Genomic DNA, 25,965 nt, shown 5'->3' with positions numbered 1-25,965 from the left:
AAGAGAGGAAACACTTTTTTGTTATTCTTGCTGTTCTCAGTTTTATTTTATTCATAGGTGCTGGAAAATCTAAATTAATTTCTGCTTTTCACTGTTACTGGAGCATAGCCCTTCAGTAAGGGAGCTAGGCTATAGGTTTTATACTGTATCAGTACCACGCACAGAGAAAAGGGCTTTGCACGTGAGCAAGGGCATGAGGATCAACAGGTCTAGACACATACGTGACAATGCACAATTAATTTATCTACTTAAGAAAAATAAATGACTTTCATAAAAGCAAACTCGGCTGAAAATAGTGACATTAAAGGTTTGCTTCCAACATTAAAAAGCAAAAAGCCAAGCATTTTTAACATTCATTTATCTTAGGTCAGGCTAGGCTAGGCTGTACCTTCTGTAGTCAATCCTTTGCCCTACTATTGATAGTCAACCTGGTCAGCAATTTTGCTGGTTTTTAAAATATTGTTTTACCCATACATTTTCATTTAATCTTTTTTCCTTAGATGTCATTACATCAGTATGCACTTATAAAAATATCCACCAAAATATTATGATTATAAATATTTTGAACATGAAATTCATTCAGAATAATAACCAAGCAAAACAAATCCCTCAGTGGCATATAGCCCCAAGTCTCCAGTTTCTCACATCTCCAGGAGAATTCCTGCAGTGAAAACAGCAATACTCACACAGACAATATAAACTGTTACTCTGCTTGAAAAGTCACAGGGGACTACACAGGAAGAGCTGACTCTATATTGCTGTTTTCCTTTACAGTTCTAAATACGGGGACAACTTTCACTGTGCAACTGTGACTCAGATGAATGTTCTGTAATGGAAGCCCATGCATTAAAACCACTTAAAAGCAAATCATGTATGCATCTTGTCATCACATATTTAAATTTTTTGCAGACCGATTTTTGTACAGGTCCACTAAAGCAATAGAAGAATTTAAGTCCTTCTCTCTAGGGATTGTCTTATTTTCTTACTAGGATCTTGGTCTAAGTACTTAAGAGTTACACTGAGAGAAGCAACATCATTAACATATATGCTTCAAATCCCAAGGGCACATGAACTCCTAAACCTTCTGACTTATGAAAGTTAACAAAATTCCGATAGTGAACTTCAAATAAAACTCCTCATTTGGAGTCCAAAACTAGAAAACAGGTGCTAGCACTGGAAAAAAAAAAAAACTGTGGGAATACAGTGATTTATGAAATATCGAAGTCCAGAGGGATCATTTCTTTTTTCTAGCAAAACTGGTCATTGTCCATATTTAGTTTACATATGTCATTTAGAATCCACTTACTGTTAGATGCTGGAACAGCCACGCCCTCATGATATTTGTGGCTACTTTGGGAAAGATGCCACGCTTTTTGTGACGCTTTTTGTCCTTATCTGGATCATCATCGTCACCTGTGCTGGGGGAAGCTACACTGTTGTCCAAGCCATCACCTGCAAACATAGTGAATCAAATTTTGACTGATGCTACCTTGACATGCTTTATTCAAATAGAATGCCTTTGGATATAAACAAAACCAAAAGTGCAATATGAATGATTAATCATTTATTTGGTACTATTTTTTCCAAGACAAAAAGAAAGAACAAGACCTAAGCTCAAAAGTAATCAGGTCTAAGGAACTTCTTCCAAAGAACAGTGTGAAAAGCCAATGAGAATGGAAGCAAATATCCCATCTCTACAGTAGCTAGGTGGTCATGGCAATTACTCCACTGTGTATAGCTGAGACATGTCATGTATGACTTTGACAGAAGAGTTAAATAAGGTGGCTGCCTTTAGTGGAAGGATTTTTCCCTTGTCTGGATATTCAAATCCCACATAAAATCTTTGAATTCAACTGTGAGAAGATATCCACTATTTCCACAAGTAATCTATCTTAAGACTAAAGTAGGCCACGGAAATGTAGGTAATGTATCATATAAGCAGTATGACATAGCAATGCTTCAAATAGAATATCATTTTTCTTGTCATAGAAAGAGAGCATCAAGTTTTAATAAAGGAAGAACCAGAATAGTTATTAATTAGAAAACAATTACTATTTAAATTAAAGAAAGCGATGTTAAATTAAACGTTAAGTCAATTGGAATTATGTTACAGCAATAATCCAGGCAGTTTCTCAAATTTCTCCTAGATTTGATTTTTTCCTCACTAAAAAGCCATCTATGCACTTTCTAGATACTGAATCTTGCCCCCCCTTTTTTGTCTATATGATTTAAGTTTCTTCTAGAAACTATTTTGGCCCTATGACACAATAAAATAAAATATATAGTATTCCTTTTACAATGCCATATCTTAATAAGTGAGAGGGAGGAAATTTCCATCCATGAAATCGTACTATCCAAAAATAATTCATAGTGTACATAAGGAAAATAATTAGTTTATTTTGGCATTAAGGTTAAAAGGAAAAAAACAACTAAACGTGGTACCCTAAAATGCAGCTTAATTAATGTTAACATGTTTCTGTCCCTAGACCCAGTTCTCCATGGAAGATACTGGCTTTTCAGAAAGGAAGAGGTTGGTCTGGGCCCAAAAGGAAGTGATATAGCAGGAAGGTATAGGCAAGGGCAGCCAAGTCATGGGGTGATATGAGTCATAAAGAGCAGTCTATAAGGTCCAAAGAACCCAGCACTTTGGAAACCCAGTTTCCCCTTGACTACACATCAAAACAAGCCTCAGATTCATGTACACTGCTCCATAGTTTCCTGCATTTTTTAATTTCTGTGACCTACATTTCCTACATATATAAAAAGAACTCTCTTGATTCCAGCTATTTCCATCTCGTCTCAATGGAAGTTATGCTGCAATTCATCAATTGGTCTTAACAGTTCCCTCCTGGGGGAACTGTTAAGAACACCACCTTCCAAAAAAAAGGAAAATGTCCCTTCAAATTGTCTACACTTATATTGAGTTTAGCATTTAAAATCATGTTGGGGTGAGGAACAGATTAATTTCAACATTTCTCCTTTTATTATAGCATATGCTGCATGCAAAATCCCCCTCCCCCCAACTTTTCTAAATTAATGCCTATTAATTGAAAAGTAAGAATTCTATTGCATTTTAAAAGTTCCACAGGACTCGGGACTGGAGTGATAGTAGGGTAGGGCAGTTGCTTGTATGCAGCCAACCTAGGTTCAATCAAGAGCATCCCATATGGTCCTCCAAGTACCACCAGGAGTAATTCCTGCCTGCAGAGTCAGGAGTAACTCCTGAGCATCACAAATCTAACTCAAAAAGAAAAAAAGAAAAAGTTCCAAGGACTGGAGTAGTGTTATTGCGAGTAAAAAAGATATTAATAGTAATAATTCTAACACCCTTAATGTATCTCTGAGATTGGGGCCCGGGGTGCTGTAGGACTTGCTTAAGAGCTCCTTGCAGGGCTGAAGCCTAGGGGTCTCTCTACTTGACCAGACACCCTCTCCCTAAATCAGAGTTTCTTCCACCCACCCAACTCTTTATTTGCATAACCACATGTTTTATAGGAAGTCCCTTTGGATCTGCCTAATCATTTCTTTGAAAGTCCAGTATTTAAAAAGGCTTTTTATTCAGAGAAGCAATTCACCATATAAAATAACAATTCATTAAAGAAACATGAGAAAAGAAAACAACTCAACAGCATTTAAATTTTCAATGGGCGAATCCACTTTCAATGTGCAAAAGGAAACCCAGGAAAAGAAACATATTACTTGGTCACTGATTAAAAATGAAAAGAGTCTAACCTCAGGACACAGTTTTTCACACCCTCTTCATGATGGTTTGCCACCTTAAAATAAAAAAAAAAAAGGAGCCTTTCTATCCATCTCAAAACCCCCTTCAGATTAATTTAGCAGGCAATGCCTAGTGCCTGCCTAGAAGAGAATTCATTGATAATTTATGGAAATATCTACTGTAATCCAGCGGAGATGACTTTTCTCCAGCTTTGTGCATCAATAGATAATCAAGGCCTTAAAGCAGCCTTAGCTTCCCATTACCTCAGGCAAAAGAATTCCTGAAAGCGTGCCTGGAGGGCACCTGAATTATATACTCCATTAGGAGAGGAAGGCTTTCTGCATTCCTTGTGTAACACTCACCAGAACCTTTCCTGTTTATTTCTGCTGTATGAAAGCAGAAGCATTAGGAACAGAATTTTTTAAAGTGAAGACTTATGTAGATACAATGGAGAAACCTTTCAAGCAGGAGCCAGATCACCCCCTCAGTCCCTGGCAGTGACCTCTCCCGAATAAAAGGTTTCTATTACATCATTAGCTCAAGCCAAAAACAGCCTTGGCTTAATGCACAGTTTGTTCTTCCTACTGTTTTTAGGCAAATACAGCTACTTTACTCCCATCTGGGAGGGAAATTACACTGCTGGGTTGTAATCTAAGACAAGATTTTCATTGGAAGCAAATGCTTTCAATCCAGTGTAAATACTGGTGCATGTTCAGAAAAGCCTAAAACAATAAACCCTGCTCCTTCCCGACACAAGTGAGGGAAATGGAGAAGATGGAGAAGGAGAAGCGCATAATAAAACAGACTATTCTAAAAGCAAACACTTTCATAGATTTTAATAAATTGTTTAACCTCTTCCACTTTCTAAAATTGAAAATTGATCTCGAAACGTCTCAACCTCAGAGGAAATTCTAAATGGTCAATTGTACCTTTAGCATTTCCATCCACTCTGCAATTTGATACAGTCACCCCTATGCGGTCTCTGGAGGATTTATTTCCTTTTTTTTATTTTTTTTTATTTTTAAGATCACTAAACAAACTTGGAGGACCGCCGGCCGACCACACGGCAGCAGGCAGCAGCTCTGAACCACATTTGTAAAATGTCAGCAGTGACTTCATTCCTGAAGCTGACTTCTCCGGCCGCCAAATGAAGGCAAACTGAAAAGGTGGAAATAATCATAAAAATGATGCTAGTCCATAAACAAGCTTACAGCCTCATTAGGATAGCAGTAGGCTCCAGTGGGTGATTTATGCTCGTTTTGCTGATGCTATGAGGAAATGCCATAGGGCGACTTTAGCCAATTGCTAATGGTTTCTGACAGCTTCTTAGCAACTAGTGCAAGCACTAGTTGTGGCTTCGGCTAGTGACAGAAACCGAAAATGTCATATTATCTGCCCATGTGTCATGAAGTCCGTGTGGCAATTAACTAGCAGGCCAGTGTCTGAGGGGCCAGAGGCTCCTGAAAATGGCCTTTGGCTATGTACAGGCCGAGGCTGGAGCTGAGCACTGGGGGGAAGTACTTAGGCAACATTCTAATGCAGAACTCCACTTTGCAGTGACGCCCGCCCGGCTCTGATGAGACCCAGCCACTCAAATCCCTTTCTTCCCCCCTCACTGAAGTCAAGCTCTGTGCTCCGTTCTCTCTAGGCACCGGCTCTGGTGTTAGCAGAAGACTGGAACGAGATCTGCTTTGATATGATTATCTGAATGGCTCCTTAATTGGCAGTACCTGGTGATGTGCTTTTTTGGATGCTGGATTCCAAGGTGCTGGCTGTTTTTCCTGCTCTCTCGAAAATTAGTCTAAAAGGATTTAAGATCACCAACGCAGGCTCATTGCCTGTCAAAGTGCTGGGAGCAGAGGAACTTGGAGCAGCAACAAGACACTATTTAAAAACACCAGGCTTCTAACAAGCAGGGTGGGGGAATCCTGGCCACACTGTTCAGTTTCCGAGCTATCAAAACCATGCACTATATGTCAAACTGTCAAACCTTTCAGCGTGGCCCATTTGCCCTTTCAAATAATATTTAAGAATTGTTTTTACAAAATTTTATAGGCCATGGTCTAGTGAAAGAGGCCAAGCAACAAAGAAAGGAATTTGTACTACAATTCGTCTACGGACAATTTCTTGTGAGACCTGGGCCTGTCCCTGCGGAGCAAGGCAGGTGACCTGTGGCAGCTCCCAGGCTGTCAGAGAGCTCAGATTTCAAACAAGCTCTACTCAAACATCCCGAGTTGCCTATTTAAGCATGCCCAGGCATTTAGACTGTGCTATCTCGTGCCTTTCAAGGCAGGATAAAGCAGCATTTATCGTATTCAGGACATTCAATGGGTCAGACTGACCCAATCTGCAGGGGCTCTTCTTCTGCTGGTCAAAGTCTGGCTCCTATTTTTCTCTCCCTACTAACTTCCCATTCCCCCCAGTACTGCCTGTCCCTGAGTCCTATTCTGAGTTAGGAAAAAAAGAAAAGAAAAGAAATAAAAGTCAAATATTTACATCACAACTGATGGGAACTTCTCTTGCCAACAGGCCAGCAGGTAGATCTGAAATGGGTCATCTGTCCCAGTGTCCCACAGCGCTTTATGTCACTGAGGTGAAACTCTAAATTAGGGATATGAACTTTCAACTGCCTGGGCAAATGAATGTGTAATGCTGAGGACTCTCTTGTCTGGCTAGAATCTACCCCAAAGATCTTGTCACTGATAATTTTCTATTGAGACTCTGACATTTTAGGGTCTTTGCTTTTCACCATTTCAAATGTCTCGGAATTCTATATGTCCCCCAAACTGGCTGCCAAAATGAAGGCTGTTTATAATCAGATCTTCTAATGCTTCATAAATTCCACTGTGTTATAAAAGGTTCTAATGATCATTTCTGGGGTGGAGAGAGAATACCAGGATAAAGGCACTTGCCTTGCATGTGGTCTCTCCGTTTTGATCCCAGGCACCATACATGGTCCCCCACATCTGAGCACAGAGTCAGGCATAGCGCCAGAATACCACTGGGTGTGACCTAACCTCCATTCCAAATAAACTAAATGATCATTTTTAAAGCATGTTCATATTTATAAGGTGTCTAACTTTTCACCAGGTAGGAATATTGTGGATTTTCTAATAGTCAACACAAAGAAAGCACAACTTTAAGGTTTTTCTTCCTCTCATCTGTTTTCTCAGAAAACATACCTACATACAAGGATATGGCATTTCACCCCTGAACAAAGTGTAGAACACTCTTGCCCTTTGACCAGCTGCTGGCACAAAGATCCCAGCCATATGAAGAAGTCACTTTTCCTCTGTTCCTCTGTAGGGAAACTATCTGACTGTACCTAATGTCCAACATGCTAGAAAAAGAATGTGAAAACTATCCCAAACCTACTGCTGCAGATTATTGCTATGTCAAAACTCAGATGGGATAGTGTTTCTGTGTTGTTATGAGGCTAAATGGTAAGAATTATTGAAGACCTATTCATTCTCAGGAACCAGCAAGAATACTTCAGATTTTTAAGGAGGTGTTTTTTCTTTATTTAGAATGCATAAGACTTGCCAAAAGTGATTTTCCTAAAGCATCTATCTGATCATATAAACCTGGAACTTAAGATCTTTCTGTGGTGTTCAAGAAAAGAACAAACACTAACAGAACAAAAAAATAAAGCCCCATCCTTTTGTTTTGCTGGGGGGTCATACCCAGTGGTACTCTGGAGTCTGGGAATGGGCCAGCTGTGGTACAAAGATCCCAGCCATAGGATGTTTGCATATAAAGCATGCCTTGAACTATCTCCATAGTCCAAGGCCATACTTTCACCCCCATCCTCTCCCCCCTCCCAACCGGCCCCCCTCATGTTGAAAAGTGATGATCACTACAAGGTTGCTTGGGGACCGTGCTATGCTGGGGAATCAGGCCTCCTAATGCAAAGCATGTACATTAGCCTTCTAAGCTATTTCCCCTGTTCCAAGTCCCAAGTATCAAAAGCTTCTAACTGAAAAAAGATTTCCCAGATTTTGTAGGTACTGTGATTTACAATACTGTTAATTTCAGGTATAAAGCATTACAACACTACACCCACCACCAGAATTTCACTGTCATTCGTTCCACCAATGTCTCAAGGTCCCCTCCTAGCCCTATCCCCTTGTACCTCCTTGGTAGATTGGTTCTATATGCAGGTTCTGTTACCACTGAGCATTTGTTGCTCCCTTGCTATGTTTCTTTATCTTTTGCATCTGAGAGAGATCACTCTATATTTGCCCCTCTCCCTCTGATTGACTTCACTGTGTATGATCCCTTCTAGTTCCATCCATGTAGCAGCAAAATGCATGATTAAAGCTTTATTAAATTAGAGTTTAGGTCACATGTTGACAATAGTATGAATGCTTATGCTATCCATCAAAACTCAGGTTCCACTTTCTAACCTCACTTGGAAGGTGTTTCTTAATCTCTTTCCTGGGTGTGTTTATGCCCTGTCTTCTGAGTCCCCAGGTGCAAGGGGTTTTCATGCTGTCCCACCAGGAGTCCTGACTCTACTTTGTACCACAGAAACACAAGCACAGACATAGACACAGACACAGACACACAGACACACACACAGACACACAGACACACACAGACACACATCCCTAAACATTCATACAGCCACAGCTGTATGGCTATTTGCATTTCTCTATGCAAACCCGTCATGCTGTAAGCAGTCTTCCTTTCAGATCCACAATAATGTGGCAAACAGCTTACTGACCTTTTAGGCTCAGTAAAATTGCCTTCTCCTTTAAGGAATATTTGCTGGACTTGGGCCAAAGCAATGGACCAATAGATAGAGTACTTGCCTCGCATGTGGTCAAACCAGGTTCGATGCCTGGTATCTCATATGGTGCATAAGCATAGCCAGGAGTGATCCCTGAGCACAGAGCCAGGAATAAGCCCTGACCATCATGGCATGTGCCTCACTCCTCCCAAAAGAAATATTTGCCAGATTCTAGCTGGTGAGTGACCCCACTTTGTAACTGTGATCCATTTTTCACCTGCCGTTTCTCCATGGGAACACACATCATACTCAATTTAGTACTGCTTATATTTCTATATGTCCCCTACACTTAATTATAGAATATATGAAAGCATGGATTAATTGATAGTATGCCCTGGGATTATCTAATCCCATCTATAGAGTTCAAACTGGTCAACTGCTTATGAAATGAATATAGCAAATGCATTTTTTCACAACAAAGTTTCATTTTCCAGCTGACAAAATTATTTTTTAAGCATGTATAAACTAAATTCATAGATATCAATCACCAATGAAATGAAGAAACTATAAGAAAATATGAAAGAAATGCATTCTCCAATGTTGAGAAGTTTTCTCAGTCTTTGAGTTCATCCTGAATAAAATATGAACTATGTAAAAGTATCTTCAGTTTTTCATAATTTGGCCATAACTCTTCAGAAGTACATCCATATAGCCTGCAATTATAATTTTAAACTTCTACTTAACACAATTTTTTGCTGTTTGTGCATTTTTCCTGGAGTCAAATTTAAAAAATAAGGCAAATTTTAAAAATAAGGCAAATGTTATTTATTTTGGTCAGCATTTCCCCTAGTGCAATCCCCCTCACATACACATTTTCCCATTTCACCAGAGCAAACAAACTCAAAAGTCTCTAAGAACACCATTTGATCCTGAGCACAGACTTCAGAATCACACTTTATACAAATGGTGCTAAATATAAAACTTGAGAATTCTGGCTTTCCTTAATTTTCCAAATTGTTGTGTCAGTCTTTCCTATAATATTCTTCCATACCACCCTCAACAAATTCTTAGTAATACTATCTGAGAACCTTATATCTGATACTGTGCTATAGAAAGTCATATCCTAAGATTTCTGGGACATTCAAAAACATTTTTATATAAATAAAAACACAATACAGCTTTGTAACTGCATCTCATGGTGATTCAATAAAAAAAATATTCAACTCTTTAGTCTTATTACACATTTTCAAGGTAAACACAATATACTTTGTATACCTCCAAATCTGCAGCCAACATACAAATATGCAATAGTTTCAATCTAACGAGATTAACTTCATCTAAATTTAATTTCGATTGGGACTATTCTGTTAACTCTATTTTTCTTTTGTACTACTTCTCATCCTTAAGTGTTTGACATTCCTTGTTCTTAGTTCAAAGGAATTATCAGTTGATCAAAGAAAAATCAAAAAGGGGGAAAAATCACATTCTTATGTATTTTATTTTACCTCTCACGGCTTTCCTGAAAAATCTGAGGGACTGCTCTGGAAATCAAGAGAAGGAGCTAGATATAGCCAAGCAATGGAAATTCTAAGTTCTGAAGAGGGGTTAACAAATGCCCAGTGCTACACCTCTACCAATGGCAGTGATTAAAAAGACAGGAGTAAGAGGAGTATGAGAGAAGAATAAGCAAAGTTTAAATAAATGTTTTATTGGCACTTATATACAGAAATGTCTAGCTAAATTTTCTTAGGTGCCAATATGAAGCCTCACAAGGATTTACCATGTGGCTTTTCCTTTCCAGTTGAATTAGATTTGTTAAATTGTGACAAACGTCTGTTAATGGTTAACTACAGTGGATTGAGCTCACAGTCTTAATCTGTCCTTCAGTGGACTCCTGCCATCACAGAAACCTAGGGGAGGAAATGGAGTATTACCCCAGCAGCAACTATCTCTCTCAATGAAAGTACTATCCTCTTTTTAGACTAACAAATACCATTAAATTAAAGAGGACTACACATGTCACAGTCTTTTGTATATGATGTCATTCTTATTATTCATTCATTTAACAAAAACATCTTGAATTTCTACTGTACCTCATATATTATGCCAACCACAGGGACAAAGTCAGAGTGTTTCTGGGTTGTTTTTTTAGCTTTCTCATGAGATGGCATAAGTATTAAAATAATCATAGTAATGTGCAATAGTTCTTTATCGGAAAGAAATATAGATCAATGAGTGTGTGTGAAGCAAATGTAAACTGATTTCATGGGAGTGATCTCAAGAAGAGCTCTCAGGGGGCTGGAGCGATAGCACAGCAGGTAGGGCGTTTGCCTTGCACACGGCCGACCCGGGTTCAAATACCAGCATCCCATATGGTCCCCTGAGCACCGCCAGGGGTGATTCCTGAGTGCATGAGCCAGGAGTGACCCCTGAGCATTGCTGGGTGTGACCCAAAAAGAAAAAAAAAAAAGAAGAAGAGCTCTCAAAGTAGAGAAAAATGGACTAGGTTTAGTGGCAAGCCTAGAGGGCAGCAAAAGCATCACGGGCACAATAGCCTCCTGAGCAAAGGCCCTGAGGTCTGAGGAGGCAGGGTATAACCACACAACTATATTCTAGGAAAGCTGGACAGGATGAAGCTGGAGAGGGAAGAGCTATCTACCCACATAGAGCTTTGTGGTCAGAATTTGGATGTTCATCCCTAGGATTGTAAGAATCATGAGCTATAAGAATATGTCCAGGGAGTTGTCAGTGTACCCTTCACTAAGTGCCCTAAGAGTTCACCAGTTTTTACCAGTGTCTCTTTCAATTTAGTCCAATAGGCCCCCACCCCCCATTTCCAAATTTGGATTGAAGAATGAGAGACCATGAAAGCACAATGTGCCCATTCAAGCAGACCCCAATTTAGGCACAGATTACATGGTGAAGTTAATTTGTAAGCAGGTCTCTTGGACATTAGAACATATTTTCACATAGAAGCCAGTTATGAATGGTGTTAAGTCCCAAGGCTAGCTCATTAAAGTCAAAGTAATTCATTAAATGATGAAGTTCCAACCAACATCTGAGCCCTGGCGGCAGGAAATTAGAAAGCACAAGAAAAGGAAGAAAATGAGTTTCTTTTCATATTTCTGTGCTAGAGGCCCAGGAAAACACCAAAATATGTGTAACTATCTTCAGAATTTCTTCTTCTGTAGTTCTCTTCCACTTCATCCCTCTCTCTCCCACTATGTCGCTGTCTCTGTCTATCTGTGTCTCTGTCTGCTACTCTCTAACTCTGTCTTTGTCTCTGTCGCTCTGTCTCTATCTCTATCTCTCTGTCTCTCTCCCTGTCTCTCTGTATCTCTCTCTCTCTCTCTCTTTTTGGAAGTTTCCAAGTATTTCAATGCCTTGTAGAGACATTTGGCCTTTCACTATGGTGACCTCATTTAGATCTATTTTTTCCCCCTGCCCTGAATCATTCCCTAGCTATCAAAATTACCCAATGTTCGGTCTACTTGATCTGGGCCAGTGATTAGATGGAAAGCACTCTGAAAGAGTAAATTCTTTTTTTTTTTTTAATTTTAATTAATTTATTTATTTTTAATTCGTGAATCACCCTGAGGGCACATTTACAGATTTATACACTTTTGTGCTTATGCTTCCCTCATACAAAGTTCGGGAACCCATCCCTTCACCAGTGCCCATTCTCCACCACCAGTAAACCCAGCATCCCTCCCACCCTCCCCGATCCCATCTCCCCCCATCCCACCCTGCCACTGTGGCAGGGCATTCCCTTCTGTTCTCTCTCTCTAATTAGCTGTTGTGGTTTGCAATAAAGGTGTTGAGTGGCCGCTGTGCTCAGTCTCTAGCCCTCATTCAGCCCGCAACTCCCTTCCCCCACATGGCCTTCGACTACATTATAGTTGGTGATCCCTTCTCTGAGTTGCCCTGAAAGAGTAAATTCTGACTACGAATAAATAACTGGTTCCTCCATCACCTTACCAGAAGTGTTGGTATTTTTAACAAAGATTTGTTCACCAACCACAAGCCAGTTTTTCAGAAGAATCCAGTGTTACTTTCCAAATTGGTTCTTAACATCCCACCACCCCATGCCACCCAATCCTGTTTACCATGCTGACATTTGGGAAGCCTAGTACTTCTGAACACTACAAGATTTTTCACAGAAATTGTGATGACAGTAAGTGATTCCCAGGGATGCAAAGAAGTTAGAATGGGAGTTAGAGATCTAAGTTGAAGGTTTGTGTATATGCAGGTCATTCATAATTTGAGTGATTATAACTCAGAAATTGCCAGCCTGTTAAAATAAATTTGGATTCACTTCTTTACTATTAATAACTCATTCAATTAAACTTATATCATATTATGATTCTTCACTGTCAACACAAAAAATGCGTAAGACAAAAACTGTGGAAGATGGGACATAGAAAGATATCAGTTTCATTACTTAGACTGAAAATTAAAATATTTACTGTCTTTTTATAGAATACAAAAAATGTTATTGCCAAAATGTTCATGTGCATTTTATGGGATTAGAGGAAGAAATTATGTTTTCTAAACTTATGGAAAGTAAGACTTGTCAGTAAGAGTTGGTCAATATTCATATGTATACTTTACTTAAGATTTATAGATGTAAGTAACTAATATAAATGGAGGACCTTGAACAGGTACAATGCATAGACAAAAAAACTGAATAAATTTTGGAAGTTTTTTATGGAATAACTGTCCTTGAATCTTTTGAGATAGAATACCTCTTTCTTGTAATTCAATATGACTTCTTGACTTGAATTCCCCTCAGGGGAATAACAGCAAATTAGTTGCCTACACACAGAGGACAACAGTAAAGATGAATAGGAAAGAGAAAAAGAACACAGATTTTACTCATTTTTCACCCATTCAGCATTTTTTCCACAACTAAATACCATGGAAAATCCCTGCAAAAACAGCATAAACTTCTTAATGAAGCCTTAGAAGTTTCAGGATGTGAGTGCATTGCAAGATATTACTAAAGTCTATGTTTTTATACTAACAGCAAAACAAAATGGGAGTCCCCCAACACTTTTCAAGAGAAATAAAGGAAAGGCACTTAAATTGCAATGACCAACTGCAAGTCATAAACTTCAGTTGAAATGAGCATCTCAGAAAACATTTTAGAAATCAGTACTTTACCTATTCTTTAAATTCATTTGAATATTATATAGCAGATTCATTACTTGAAATATTCTTTCTCAAATATATGAATTATCTATATAACAATGTGTGACCCAAAGTTCTATAAACCACAAGTAAATATTTTCATCAGTAGAAGACAAACAGGACATAGAAGTAGGGAAATGGTGGAGGATGGCTCAGTGACAAAGCATAAAGTCTCGAGTCCCATACTCAGTGCCACCTACATGTGCCAAGTAGTGTGCCAACCTGGCAGTTCTGCTATCTGGGACCCCCAGGGTTGTGACAGTGTGTACCTCTGGAACACTTCAGCCAAATATGTATTTACTCTGCAATGAAAGTATGCGACCACAGCAAGCAAACAAAAATGATGTGTAAGAACTGAGGCCAAGATCATGACCCCACTGAGCAGGTGTGTAAGCATCAAAGTGACCACCCTCCTCTCCCAGGCAGGGACTACAACCAGAGGATGCAGGAGCATAAAAACTAAAAGACTATGACCTCGCTGAGCACATATGCAAATACTGAATCCATAGGCATTTGCCTAGCATGTGGCCAACCCAGGTTCAGTCCATGGCATCCCATATGGTCCTCTTAGACCTGCCAGGAGTGATCCCTGAGTGTAAAGATGGGGGTAAGCCCTGGGAACTACTGGGGGTGACCCCAAAACCAAAATCAATAAATAGTATGCTATACCTAATGATTACCTCAACAGAATGTATAAGCACCACAGATGTGAAGACTCTGGTGTGTGGCACAACAAAATGTGCAGATACCACAAGCAACCACTTATTCAAATGTCAATAACAGAAAGGAAAGGGAGGAGGTAAGCACACATAAAATTTTACAGGCAGGCAGATATGAATATGCACACATACACGCGCACTTATTTTTGTTTGTAAAATTATACTTTAATTTAACTTAATTTTAAACTTCTGTAGCACTATGCATGTATGCATTATATATACATATATATGTATATATATATATTTGTTACAAAGAAGGGATAACATTTATTTATCAAAAAGCTCAGTTTTCTTTTTTAAGTTTTTTGGGGACCCCACCCAGCAATATTCAGCAGTTACCTCTAGTTATGCATTTACGGATCACTCCTGGTGGGGATCTGGTGATCATATATATATGCGAGGGATCAAACCTAGGTTGGCTGCATGCAAGGTCAGTGCCCTACCAAATGTATTATTGCTCCAGTTCCTCAAAGATGTCATTTCTAGCAAACTCAATTATGTGGAAAACACTTGATAAATACATTTTGAAAAATAAGTTTATGACTTGTAAATTTGTGAGTAGTCCTCAACTGTGTCTAAAATAGAGTCATGTGGTAGCTTTTATAAATCCTACGGCAAAGAGTACCCAAGACCATTCATTTAACATTTTAGGTATGAGGTTTCAACATTAATGATTTTAAAATCTCCAAAATAGTCTAATACAGTATGTTAGAATCACAAATTATATGATGCAACACTCATACTTTCTACAGAGAAATGATGATAATCAAAATTTTTTGTTCTTAAAATTTTTCCTCTCTGGTTTTTCCTGCATCACACTTTGAAGTCTGAGCTCAGGGCTTACTCTTGGCTCTGCACTCAGAGGTCACCCCTGGTGGAACTTGGGTGGGGGTGCCATATGTGCTTCCGGGAATCAAACCCAGGTCAGCTATATGCAAACTAAGTGCCCTACCCACTGTACTATTGTTCTGGCTGGAGAGAGCCCTTTTGATGGTGGGAGACACTGGAACACTGGGGTTAATGTGGTGAATCTTCTATATAGAAAAGGGTAATGTTGTACTCACCCACCCCTGAAAATTTTATGGCATTTTAAAACAATGATAAATCAATAAAATTTGAATTTTAGGTTTTCTATAATTAAATATGACAAAATGTATTGTAGAGATGGGAAGCATTTTTATTTCAAGTGCCCCTGCATTTTTCACATATTTTGGGTGGAGTGGAAGGACTGGGCCACATCTTTTAGTGCTCAAGGGACCAGATGATGTGCTGGGGATAGGTCCAGGGTCAGACACATGCCACAATGCCAGGCAAGCACATTAACCTCTGTACTATCTCTCCAGCCCTACATTTTTCATATTTTATGCAAATAGGCTTCAGATAATTTGATTCACATAATTCTCAAATGACACCAGAGAAACCACAATAATAAGCCCACATTCTCTGGAAAGCCTTTTCACGTGCTTCTCTTCATTTCACTGATCTGTTTGACTAGACGGAGCAGAGCCTTTACAGTGAGTATAAAGAGATGGTTCGATGTGCCCATCCTCTGACTCTCCCTGACATCCTGGGGATCTTGATTCAAGGTACTCACAAGACCTTTCCTATTCATACATTGCAGAGGTCCTCCGACATGGCCTGCAGTTCACATGAAAGTTTGAGGAATGGCAAAAATGCAGGAAAAGCCACGGTGTGGTACCCATGATGAAACAGAACCAGCAAAGATAGAGGTCCCCGGTAAAGCTTTGAGCTAGTCAAAGGGCTGAAAGGTACGCCTGGCAGGCAGAGGCCTTGGATTTAATTCCTGATGCCTCACCATTAGGGTGGTCTCAGTGCCCCAAAGACTGCTGGATCCAAGAAGAACTGGATCTGGTATCACTAGGAGTGACTCTGGGGCCTCCCAAGTACCGATTTGGACATCTGTCACCAAAAAGAATAAGATTCCGGGGTAAAATCAAAGTAGGAGTGAAAGGAAATGCCATGGATTAGGAGAGAGGGGGAGAAAAATATATTCCACACTGATTTTTTTTATATGAGTAAAATGAGGGGCTGGAGTGATATGATAATATAGCAGGTAGGGCATTTGCCTTGCACGTGGCTGACCGGGGTTCAATTTCCAGCATCCCATATGATCCCCTGAGCACCGCCAGGAGTAATTCCTGAGTGCAAAGCCAGGAGTAACCCCTGTGCATCACCGGGTTTGACTCAAAATAAAAAAGAAAAAGTAAAATGAAAAACATTGTAAAAATCTGTAACTCTTTGGGAAGAATTAAGAACTGTTAGGTAAGAAGAAAAATGGCGTGAAAGAAGTTGCAATTCAAAACTAAAGGTTATATACTATTTCCTTAGAAAATATTTTTGAGAAATCCAACAGTTTCTGAAAGAAAATGACTGAGAATTACTGGTATATCTGTTACTGCTTCTAGCCTTCTCTTTTGATTCCCAGCCCCAGTACTAGTGCCACACAGTTCCATACTGCATGTTGAAAATCTGCTACAGTCCCAGGACAAGAATGGGAAAAGGGCAGTTCAGCTCCTCAGTCTGAGCATGAACTAAGCAGAGTATCAAAACAAGCCAGAAAGTTTCAGAACAACACTAAATAATATTTACATGACAGTTTTCAACAGAAAAGGGTTTTGTTTGGGTTTAACCAATGTTGAAAAAACTATCATTTAAGAGAGTAACTTTCAGGTCTAGAAAAAGTGAGTTGCATGCACTATAACAAAGTAGGAACTATGTTTCAATGATAGTGCATCCTTTTTCTGTGTGGTAAGAAATATTAGTAATAATAAAACTAATATTGGGGCTGGAGCGATAGCACAGCGGGGAGGGCGTTTGCCTTGCACGCGTCCGACCCGGGTTCGAATCCCAGCATCCCATATGGTCCCCTGAGCACCTCCAGGAGTGATTTCTGAGTGCAGAGCCAGGAGTAACCCCTGTGCATTGCCCCGGGTGTGACCCAAAAAGCAAAAATAATAATAATAATAATAATAAAACTAATATTAATTGAATAATTACTATATATGTAAAGTTATGCTTAACACCCCTCTTTAATCAATTCATTCTTGCAAAAACCTTAGAAGTTAAAGCTTAATTTGTTATCATGAGTTAAAAAGTCAACATCTCCATATTTAAAAAAAAAACTGTGTTAGTAGCCAACAGAAATAACCCGCATTTATTAATGATGATTAGGGAATGCACAGAGAAAATAGCTGTCAATTATCTCTTGTCATCCTGTAATAACCAAATACAAAAATCAGTTGACTCTACAGATGAGGAGATTGTTGGATTTTAACCTATATCTGACTCAGGTAACTAACTCCTCACCCTTTTAGAAGGGTTCTCTCAATTTAACCCCTTTCATCTGCCATCAGCTGAGGTACATTTCTTTGGTCTCTAGAAAGATCTTCTTGAGTGAGAACAGGGATCATTTTGATTGCTCTTTCTACAAAGAGTCAACACAAATCCTCACACATCATATGGGTTTAATAAATGGTTCCAAAATTGTATCCACTCTGCTGAAGTTAAAAAAAGAAGAGGCTCAGTGACATGCAATCTCAAAGTGACGCACGAGTATTCCTTAGTCAAAGAGTACTGGTTACATCTGAAAATCACCTCTGAGCTATGCGAAGAATAAAATAAATACCAAGTGTTTATGAGCCCAGCAAAAGCACACAAGAAAGGCAGGGTGCCAGTGAAATTTAAAAAAAAATATTTGAGAGGGGAGAGGAGAGAGAGACTATTTTTCAGAACATATCTCCAAAAATTAAATGAAAAAATGATATATAAAAAACTTCAGGTTGAGGTGTAAAAGGCATTACCAGAAGACAGAGGATTGTTGATTGTAAAGGCAAGAACACAGCTCTCCAGAGGCCTCATCCTGCTCTTGGGGTCTCAGGACAAGTTACCTGTGAAATGACAGGGACACGAAGAACTGCATAGCACACCTTTTACACTAGCACATAAGTAAGTGGCTTTCCAGTGTCCCTCCACTCAGGACTCTGAAGTCCTGCTAGTTAAAAAGCAGGAACACTGAGTAGGCTCCATGAAACTGGGCCATTCACAGAGCAGGCCTGACCAGGTGGGCAAGCAGGGAACAAGAGTGAGAAAGAGAAGGACTTGCGGTGGGTATGATGCCACCAGCAAGACAACCTGTATTAGCGGGACAAGTGCCTCAGCAGCCTGATGATGCCTTCAGGCTTCCTGATACCCCAAAATGGCTACTGTACCTTTGTCCAGACCCCAATAACTTGAGACCAAGTTTACCAAGAAAGTAAACAACCAAAAGTTAGGTATGTGGGAGCCACGCCCACAAACATCCTTCGGCTCAGTCATACAAGCTCATTTATTAGCCTTAATTCAGAGACCCATAAATAAATCTCGAAAGAGATCAAAAGTCACAATTAATCTCGGACCTGCGCATGGTTGAACAGATGGGAGTAAATCGGAGGGGTGTGTTGGCCTGGTGCCTGTCCAAGCAGAGGCCCTGGCAGCTGCTTGCTTCCACAATCCAAAATCACTGCCATACCCCCAGACTGACTCCTGTCCTGTCTCAGGACAGACCTCACCAAGATATAATCTGCTGGAAATTCGGGTATGCGGGTTTTATAACTGAAATCTCCAGATTTTCTCAGAGTTGGGATGGGCTACTCTGCCCACTTCCCAGTACTCCTGGAGGCACTGGTAGTCACTCCCAAGAACCAACTCCAACACCACCATGCAAGGTCTACTACCGGTCTTGCCTCAGAGAACCATAAATAAATCTTGAAAGAAATGAAAAAAAAAAAACAGTTAATCTTGGACCTGCACAAGGCTGAACAGACCAGGGTTGGGGGTTGGTCAGCTGGTGCCCGCCTAAGCAGAGACCCCAGCAGCCACCTGCTTCCACAATCCAAAATCACTGCTCTGCCCCTGGCCTGACTCCACCTTCTCAGGACAGAGCTCACCAAGATATAACCTGCTGAAAATTCAGGTATGTGGGTTTTATGACTGAAATCTCTAGGCTTTCTCATGGTTGAGATGGGCTACTTCCCCCCACCTCCCTGTATTTCTGACAGCCTCTGTAGTCACATCCACACCCCAATGTAGTCACATTGCCACCCAATTGAAAAGCTACTCCAGCTTTACCATACTGGTAAAAATACTGAATGCTCTGAACAAATACCATGACCTCTTAGCATCTGTATTGCAAACCATAATGCACAAAAGGAAAAGGAGAGAGAGAGCAAGAAGGAAAGTGTCTCCCATAGAGGGAGTCTGGGGGTGGAGGGTGATGTTTTGGGGGATGGTGGTAGGGAAGCAGGGGACATTAGTGATGGGGGATGTACTCTGGTGGAAGGATGGGTGCTGGATCATTGCATGACTGAAACCCAATTATGAGCAGCTTTGTAATGATCTATCTCATGAATAGTCAATTAAGTTTTTTTAAAAAACATAATGTGGAGTTCATGCCCAATTCAATCAGTTTAATCAATGGATTAATAAATAGCAGTACCCTTACATTATAAAAAAGAGAAGTACTAATACACACACAGACACACGCACACATGTAAGAGTTTATTTTCCCTCTCCATTGATGTATGTAAGGAAGGAAAGTCTCCTTGTTGGAGGACTGCACTAATTAGAACAAGGTTGTCTCTTAGAACAACAGCACTGAGTGTAGGATTGTCAAACTGCCCCCACACTCAGAAAGAGTGGTGTCTCTATAGGGAGTTTTCAGTGAGGATATCACCTTAACTGTTCACCTGAAACTCACTGGGGTAAAGAAGAAAATAAGAGCATCCCAGAATTATTCTCATCCACAGATGGCTTCACTCTCACAGAGAAGTTTTATAGCTTTATAGTTTTATAGCACCCTCCACCAAGTCTTCTCTAACTTCTTTGGACTTCTTTCTGAGTTCCTGCAACTACATCTCCATAAACACCACCTGGGACTCAGGCTGCCCTCAGTTTCTGAGACTATCCCATAAAGACAGAGTTATGATTCAGTTGTGTAAGGTTCCCCTAGATTGAGTCCCATGAGCAGCTGTAACACTGGGTACAAATCTCCCTTCCTACCTCCATTTCCTCTTATAAACACAGTTCTATGGCAGAGACCCTATCTCTGGAGGTCCCTACTCCATTCTTAGTTCTCTTCTGGGCCTAGTCTTCACCCAACTGACAAGCCATCTGAGAGTCTCTCTTCCATTCCCCATCCTGAGCCCCTGCCAACCTTCTTTCCAGGGCTGAATACTGCTCCCATCAACTGCCAGCTGGAGGGAGATCCTCTCCCTAGAAAACAGACCTCAGGATGCCAATCCCAGTCCTGCCTGACTTCTGAGTTGGCCTGCAGCCTAGAAATCCCTATTGTTGGCCCCACCTATCAGACTGGGTAAGCTGAAATACCAAGCCTGAACTTGCCATACCCTTTGGATACTCTATCTTAGACCACCCGGCTGTCTGCACACAGGCCAGCTCCCATATCCAGATTAGGTTCTCCAAGCTCTCACTACTCATTGCTCTTAATAATGGAGATGCTTCAATCCTGCTTGGCCTGGCCACCTCCTCCAACCTGGTGGCTCAGGGTCAATGAGATTCTAGCACAGCTCCTAAGCCTTAGCATTTCCTGTCTTCTTTTCATCTGACACCCCAACTAGAAATTGCCCCAATAGCATTCAATCAAATCCAGGTGCTCTCTGAGGGCGTGATTTCCAAAACTGATACCAAAGTTGTATTTGGACACAGTTGCTCTCCATGCCTTTAGAAGTATTCCTTTCAGAATCACTTTCAAAATAATCTGCATAAGTTTGACACCTTTGTAATATTTGAAGCAACAGGTCCCAGTCCCACAATATAGACAACCAGAGAAAGAAGTAAGGGTTGTCACAAACTGGTCTCAACAAAAAGGGTGGAAGTTTTAATGGCTGGGCCAAAGCAGGATTCCATTGTCTTGGAAATAGGATTAGGCTTCTGAGAAAATAGATAACTTGGGGCCTGGGGATGCCTCTCAGTGGCAAATCCTCCTGTTCTGCAAGGATAAGGCCTTGAGTTCAATTCCTAGCACTGCTCACATGTATCAGGTGTGATCCCAAAGGCCCAGCAGACGCTTCTGTCACACAAGAATCACATCCTATGCACCTCAACAAAATGTGTGTGAGAACTGCAACTAAAGTGTGTGATCCCAGAAAACACCACAATTGTGTGAGCACATGCAAGGGAACCCAACCTGTGAAATCCCCATTCATCATCATAATAACAGTAACAACAAAAAAAGAAAGGGAAATCATTTAAATATGCATATGTATGCATACATACATACACAATACATATATATCTTAAATACATAAAAATAATCTTCATCAAAGATCTCTAAAATTTTTCTTTGACCAGTGATAATGCAGCAAGTAGGGTGCTTCCCTTACATGTGGCAGACCCAGTTCAATCCCTCGCTTCCCATATTGTCCCTGACTCTTTGCAAGGAATGACCCTTCAGTGCAGAGTCAGGAGTAAGCCCTGAATACCACCCAGTGTTATCCCCCCAAATCTAGTATTTTTCAAGCCATGTAATATGACTATTTGGGCCCCATGCTACTACTTCAGAAAGGAAGAAAATCAAAATTATAAAAGTGATCACATTATCTCTGCTATACTTGCTTGCTTTTCTTATTTTGCTAGTAGGAAGCTAAATGTTTTAAAATTAGTCTAGACTCACTGAATGTGTACCAATCACATTGGGACTTTCTAGACTTGGAAGTGAGTCAGAGGGACATTTCCAGATGGTCAAACAATGATTTCACTACATTAAGCCACTATTTCTCATCTTTGCTGATACCCAAACATATGCACACATCAATGACCTGAGACTCTAACTCCAGGCCAACCACTACTATCATGCAGCTTTTGTGAAGGAACTCAGTCCTACCAACCTTGCTACATCCATCCACAAGAGCCTAGGAATAACAAGAAAGTAGGTCATCCAAAAGGGTATTATGAAAAGCAAGAGGTATATGCATGTAAAAACTCTTAGGAAAATGTGAAATACTAAGAAAAAAAATCCTTCTTTAATAACAAATGCCAGCATCCTTCCAGAAAATGTGGGGAGGCATATCTGCCACATGTGAACAACAGCTCGCATTAGGCCATATCTCCGTGCTCAGCATTGATATCACTCATGCCAACTAGAATATAAGAGGGTTGTATTCACCACTGCACAGCTCTTGAGGCCTACAAATGGTAGGCAGACAATGTTTAAAGGGGTGGCAGATTGAAAGAATAAATCTATAAATATTTATTTACAGTGCATGTGGGGCCAGAGAATGTGGTCACAATCATCTCAATCTTTTATTTCACTATAGGATAAAAACTTGAAATTCTTACTCTGAGTTGGTTTTACTCTCTCCATCTACATATGGCATCTATATATGTACCATATCATTATTAGGAAAATTTAACAAACACTGGCCATCATTTTAGGAGCTAAACCCTCATTTCTCTATAGCATATGGAACAACTGACTAACTGGTTCATCTGATTCAAAGGATAGGAAAGCCTCAGAGTAAGCCTTCTATCAAGTCACCCTTTTATGCCACATGTGAACTAATAAAATGTGATTCTCATTAGTCTGGTTAAAACTCTTTCTACATAGTGGGCTGGAAAGATAGCACCGTGGGTAGGGCATTTGCCTTGCACACGGCCAACCCAGATTCTATTCCCAGCATCCCATATGGTCCCCCGAGCACCATTGGGAGTAATTCCTGAGTGCATGAGCCAGGACTAACCCCTGTGCATTGTCGGGAGTGACCCAAAAAACAAACAAAAAAAATGCAAAAACAACAAAAAAAAACTCTTTCTACATAGTGTATCACACCACCACCTATGTATGCCAAAGAAAATACTACTTTCACAGGAAACAATGAGATAGCCAGAGTCATTATTAGCCTAAGTATAATTATATTCATATTGTCACCAAATGAAATTCAGACAGATGAGTTTCTCTTTCTCTTCCTCCTCCTACTGTCCTTCCTCCTCCTTTCCCTCTCCTCTCTCTCTCTCCCTTCTCTCCAACTTTTCCTCCCTCCTCCCCTCTTTTCCTCGCCCCTGAAATGGGTCTGATTAGTAATAAATAAGTCTCTCAGCGTAGAAGAAGTGAAAAGAATCATTTTACACTTAATAAAGAACATTGGTATTTATAGCCCGCTCTCTTCATTAGGAAGTACACCAGAGAGTGCGTGACAGTGGACTGTGCAACGGGAGTCATAATGTTTCTCAAAAGGTAAAATCCAATAGTTGGGATTATTTTGTTCGTGCTCATTTGCAAAACATGAAAATTAAGATCACAAAAAGTAAATAAATTTAATCGCTCCACAGAGTGCAGGCATAGGGTAATTATCTTTTATTTAATCTATTATTTTTGATCAGAGCCTGGCAAGCTCCCCATGACATATTCAATATGCCAAAAACAGTAACAACAAGTCTCACAATGGAGACGTTACTGGTGCCCGCTAGAGCAAATCGATGAGCAACGGGATGATAGTGACAGATTTTTGATAAAATGTAGAAGAAAAACAGGGAATTTTGAAAGATATAATCTAAAAGGGAAATTAATTTATATGGAAATAACAAGCACAGTAAAAGGCAGTATTAATGAGACTTAAATTAGTCTTTAGAGTGATTCAGGTCTAATATAACTATATAATGAGGTTCAAATATTAGTTAGGAAGACAGCAAAACCCCATTTTTAACAGGGAAAAGATGAACTATAATAGAATCTGAGTATGCATTCTTATCCAAATGCTAACAACACTAGTATTCAAAGAGTGTCAGAGAAGATGACATAGATTCAGTTCACTTTGGGTCTTCAAAACCAGACTGTGGGGGCTGGAGCAATAGCACAGCGGGTAGGGCATTTGCCTTGCACGCAGCCAACCCAGGTTTGATTCCCAGCATCCCATATGGTCCCCTGGGCACCGCCAGGAATAATTCCTGAGTGCAGAGCCAGGAGTAACTCCTGTGCACTGCTGGGTGTGACTCAAAAAGAAAAAAAAAGACTGTGGAATGGTAAGTACCACTCTTCTAATTTGCTAATTCCAGCTTCCTTTGGGTGTTGAGAGATAGTCTTAGACAAACTGGTCTTCTGGAATTAAGGTTTTTAATACCAAAAGTCATATGCTTATATGTTTGTGTTACAGAGGCCTTTGCCAAGCAACACAGTTTGACCTGCCTTCATGGAATATCATCCCCTGATTCCTCTTTATGAAGATGGATTCATGGGAATGGGTTGCAGAATTTACCCAAATGGAAAGCTGAAAAATGTACTCAACAGCCTAACCAAAAAGAAATATCCCTCAGTAGAGCCATGAGATAAATTATAGTCTTATGAATAGAACAGAATGAGTTTGACAACTGAACATTTTCAAATGACCAACAGTCATTCAGTAAACCATACTGTTCACTAGCACTGCTAAGGAATTCCTGACAGGAAAAGTCAGATCTGCATCAGTGACTAGGTTTCTCTCCGGGGACTGCTGCTGGAGGGATCCCCTGGAACAAGCTGACGAAGGAATGTTCAGCTTGGAATCAGCTGGAGACCTGCTTAAAGGAATGAGTGTTTGCATTCTCCTGACATCCTTCTGCTGGCCCCAGCCAGATGACGGCAGCAATTTTCCTAGTTGAATGCCTAGGAGTCAGTCTCTCCAAAGCAGAGTAGAAAAGTGTTAAGAGTTATTGACCATATAGCTGCAGTGTTGAATGTATGAAATAGAGCTAGAATAAGAATTCAGACCTCAGTACTCCACCCAGAGTTCCACTTTAGCAAACTGCCAGAGCAGCCTGCATGCATCCTGCACTCACGGACCGAAACAACCTGCAGGCATATTCTATTTTATGACTCTGTTCTGCAGAACACGTGGAGCTGTGACAACAAGGGCAGTGACAGTTCACACAGACTGAAAGGTTTACGGCTGCCTGGCAAATGGGCTGAGTCTGTTCTCGTAGGAGTGGGCCTGTACTGAGGAAGGTTCTTTAGCACACATGTGAGAGAGTGCTCCCCCAACCCCCAGCTGCCCTCCATTTGGCCTTCCTACATTACACACACACAAGCGAGTTAGTAGGTGAACGCTCACTTTTGTTAGAGCTCCCTTTTAATGAGCTATTTTCCCTTGGCTGATAATTCACTGTACTACTTGGTTAATGAGAGGAGTTCATTGATTCTTAAATATCTTCAGCATACAACAGTTTCACAATGCTGTTCACTTTCTGGCACCACAGAAGTTCTCTGTGAAAAGGGTCATTTTGGTGGTTTTAATAACTTTCTGGCACAGCAATAAGCAAGAGAGAAAGGTCCAAATCAATAACTGCCATGTGGAATGAAAGGCGTGTACCAAGCCCCGCACATCACGTGAGTGTGGACCCAAAGCTATAAATGACTGTCAAGAAAGTTTTGAAAGCAAGAATTTGGTAACCCCCAACCATGCATTCTTATGACATTTCTTGGCCTAACTTGATAGATTGATTCTGAAAACATACACTAATTTTTTTAATGCAAAACAGACCCACTTGTGTTAGGGCCTGCACAAACAGAGGACTAGAAGAGTGGAAACAGCATAAACAATGTTGTTTATATCCAA

General features: G+C 40.2%; 1 protein-coding gene across 2 annotated transcripts in view; it reads right to left on the bottom strand.

Annotated features, from left to right (window-relative positions):
* Positions 1-25,965, bottom strand: part of MEIS1 (Meis homeobox 1) — a 143,143-nt gene that overhangs the window by 61,056 nt on the left and 56,122 nt on the right. For both annotated transcript variants that reach the window (XM_055122745.1, XM_055122746.1), the window contains exon 8: positions 1,307-1,452. In XM_055122745.1, the coding sequence (XP_054978720.1) occupies positions 1,307-1,452 (146 nt within the window). The remainder of the gene's footprint in view (positions 1-1,306; positions 1,453-25,965) is intronic.

This window comes from Sorex araneus, chromosome X (genome assembly GCF_027595985.1).
Source record: "Sorex araneus isolate mSorAra2 chromosome X, mSorAra2.pri, whole genome shotgun sequence".
In the NCBI taxonomy this organism is placed as follows: Eukaryota; Metazoa; Chordata; class Mammalia; order Eulipotyphla; family Soricidae; genus Sorex; species Sorex araneus.
The sequence above is the reverse complement of the archived record's forward strand: the minus strand, read 5'-3'. Positions and strand labels throughout refer to the sequence as shown.